This window comes from Eimeria tenella, genomic scaffold (genome assembly GCF_000499545.2).
Source record: "Eimeria tenella Houghton genomic scaffold, Eth_scaff1499, whole genome shotgun sequence".
Taxonomy (NCBI): domain Eukaryota; phylum Apicomplexa; class Conoidasida; order Eucoccidiorida; family Eimeriidae; genus Eimeria; species Eimeria tenella.
In genome coordinates this window covers 1-2,391 of record NW_013543965.1, presented here as the reverse complement: position 1 = coordinate 2,391, position 2,391 = coordinate 1, and the positions used below count along the sequence as shown (strand labels likewise).

General features: G+C 55.8%; 1 protein-coding gene across 1 annotated transcript; it reads right to left on the bottom strand.

Moving 5' to 3' along the window:
• Positions 1-147: 147 nt before the first annotated feature.
• Positions 148-1,075, bottom strand: ETH_00027445 (uncharacterized protein; the record flags this gene model as incomplete). The annotated part of the gene is made up of 4 exons (XM_013379154.1): positions 148-289; positions 456-583; positions 763-825; positions 1,043-1,075. The coding sequence occupies 4 exons, from the start codon at positions 1,073-1,075 to the stop codon at positions 148-150; spliced, it is 366 nt and encodes a 121-aa protein (XP_013234608.1).
• Between the last annotated feature and the right edge of the window lie 1,316 nt (positions 1,076-2,391).

The window sequence follows — 2,391 nt, the reverse complement described above, 5'->3', positions numbered from 1 at the left end:
GCGCGGCCGCCGGCCGCGCGGCGGCCGGCCGCGGGCCACGGCGGCGGCCCGCGGCGAGCGCGCGGAGGGGGCCTGGGACTCAGACGCAGCGGGAAGCGACGCCCTCGCACCCTAAACCCTAAACCCTAAACCCTAAACCCTAAACCCTCACCGCATCAGCTTCATCTTCGCCCCGCAACCCTCCCGCAGGCAAGGAGGGTCGTCTTCTTTCGCAGAGCCATAAGAGCAGTAGCACTCGGGGGGGGGGCAATTCGGATTTGTGCACTTGTAGATCTTCGCGTTTGCGTACCTGCGGCAAACCCTAAACCCTAAACCCTAAACCCTAAACCCTTGACCCTCGACGCGACGGGACGTGGCGCAGCTGCGCGGGGATGCAGGGCTTCTTTGACGCGGGCGATTCGGGCCGCTCAGGGCCTCCAAACCATAAACCCTAAACCCTAAACCCTAAACCCTACCCTAGCTTGATGGTGATGTTTCTTTCTTTTTCGTGTTTGAAGCGAACTGTCTGTACACCCGAAACGGCGCGCACCACCGTCGACTTCCCGTGAGCCACATGGCCAATAGTCCCGAAGTTGATGGTGGCCTGCTCGCAAACCCTAAACCCTAAACCCTAAACCCTAAACCCTGAAGCCTGAAGCCCAGACCCTGAACCCTAAACCCTAAGCCGTGGAGCTGGGCTTTGGATTCGGGTGGGCTCCGGGCGAATGCGCTCGACAGCAAGAGCGGCTCACGAGGGTTTAGGGTTTAGGGTTTAGGGTTTACCTGGCGGCTTATAACTTCTGGAGAAAGAGGCGTCAGCTTGCTGACGTCCAGCTTAGACAAGTCCTGAACGAAACCTCAAACCCTTAACCCTAAACCCTAAACCCTAAATCCTGAACCCTGAAGCCTGAAAGCCGCAATACATTGGCGAAGTGGTTTATTACTCCGTTAGAGCCATCGCCGCGCTAAACACTAAACCCTAAAACCCCAAACCGCAGGCCTTAACTCCAAACCCTAAACCCTAAATCCCAAACCCTAAACCCTAAACCCTAAACCCTCCTACCTGTGGGAGAAGGTGATCCACAGCAGCCGCCATTTTCCCGCACGTCGGTTTTGGGGTCGCTGCGCAGATGGCCAAACCCTAAAGCCTAAATCCTAAACCCTAAATCCCAAACCCTAAATCCTAAACCCTAAACCCTAAACCCCAAGCACCGGACGCTAAACGCCGGGGTTGAGCTCCTGCGGCCCTATTCGAAGGCAAATGAAACCTCCTAAAACGATCACGGAATCCAAAAGGCCTAAAGCCCAAACCTTAAACCCTAAACCCTAAGCCCTAAACCCTCGCTGGAGCCCTCACCGCGCCGCACACCGTGTGGGGTTCCCGGGGGCAGAAGAAGACAGAAAAGATCTGAAGTCGTGGCCCCAAGGCTTCCAAGTGGTGTTTTAGGGTTTAGGGTTTAGGGTTTAGGGTTTAGGGTTTAGGTTTTAGGCTTTGCAGTGGGCCCGCTGGTGGCGCATGCAGGACAGCCCAAGCCCCAAGACCGCCGCATGCACTGCGGGTTCTCTAAACCCTAGAAAATTAATCTAAATTCCCTCAGGGTTTAAGGTTTTGGGTTTCAGGTCAAGGGTTTAAGGTTTAGGGTTTAGGGTTTAGGGCCTTCTGTTCTTCCAGCAGCAGCAGCCGCCAGCTCCCTGCTGCACATACACTCGAGAGCCACACACAAGCAGCACACCAATTCAAAAAAGGGTTTCGGGTTTGAGTTTGAACATTTAAAAGATGATGTTGAGGGTTTAGGGAGCAGTGCTAGGGTTTAGGGTTTAGGGTTTACACGCAGCCGGGACGAGGGTTACGGCGCTCTCGAGAGCCGCAGGCGCTGCAGCAGCAGCAGCAGCAGCAGTCACAGCAGCAGCAGTAGACACAGCAGCATCGAGGGGCTGCAGCAGCAGCAGAAACAGGAGCAGCAAGAGGCCCCTGCGGCGGCCGCAGCAGGGACAGCAGAAGCGGCGGCAGCAGCAGCAACGCTGGCAGCAAACGCATCACGTGCTGCAAGACTTTTCAGGGAAAACACAGCAGCAACAACATCCGCTGCAGCAGCAGCAGCAGCAGCTGCTGCTGCTGCTACTGCTGCAATTGCTTGCCCCTCCTTCCTTCTACGTCGCCCCTCCAAAACAGGAGCCTCATCGTCAACGCGAGCCCCCAACAACCAGGGTCTAGCGTTTAGGGTTTAGGGTTTAGGGTTTAGGGTTTAGGGTTTGGGATGTTGAGGGTTTCTCGGCAGCTGCTGGGGGGGGGCCCCGGGCGCTCTCTTTGCAAGCCAACAGCTCACGGGCTTTCAGATGGGCCTTTTAGGAGAATTAAATTTAAATTCGACAAGCAAATGAACCAAAAGAAATACAGAGTAAACCCTAAAC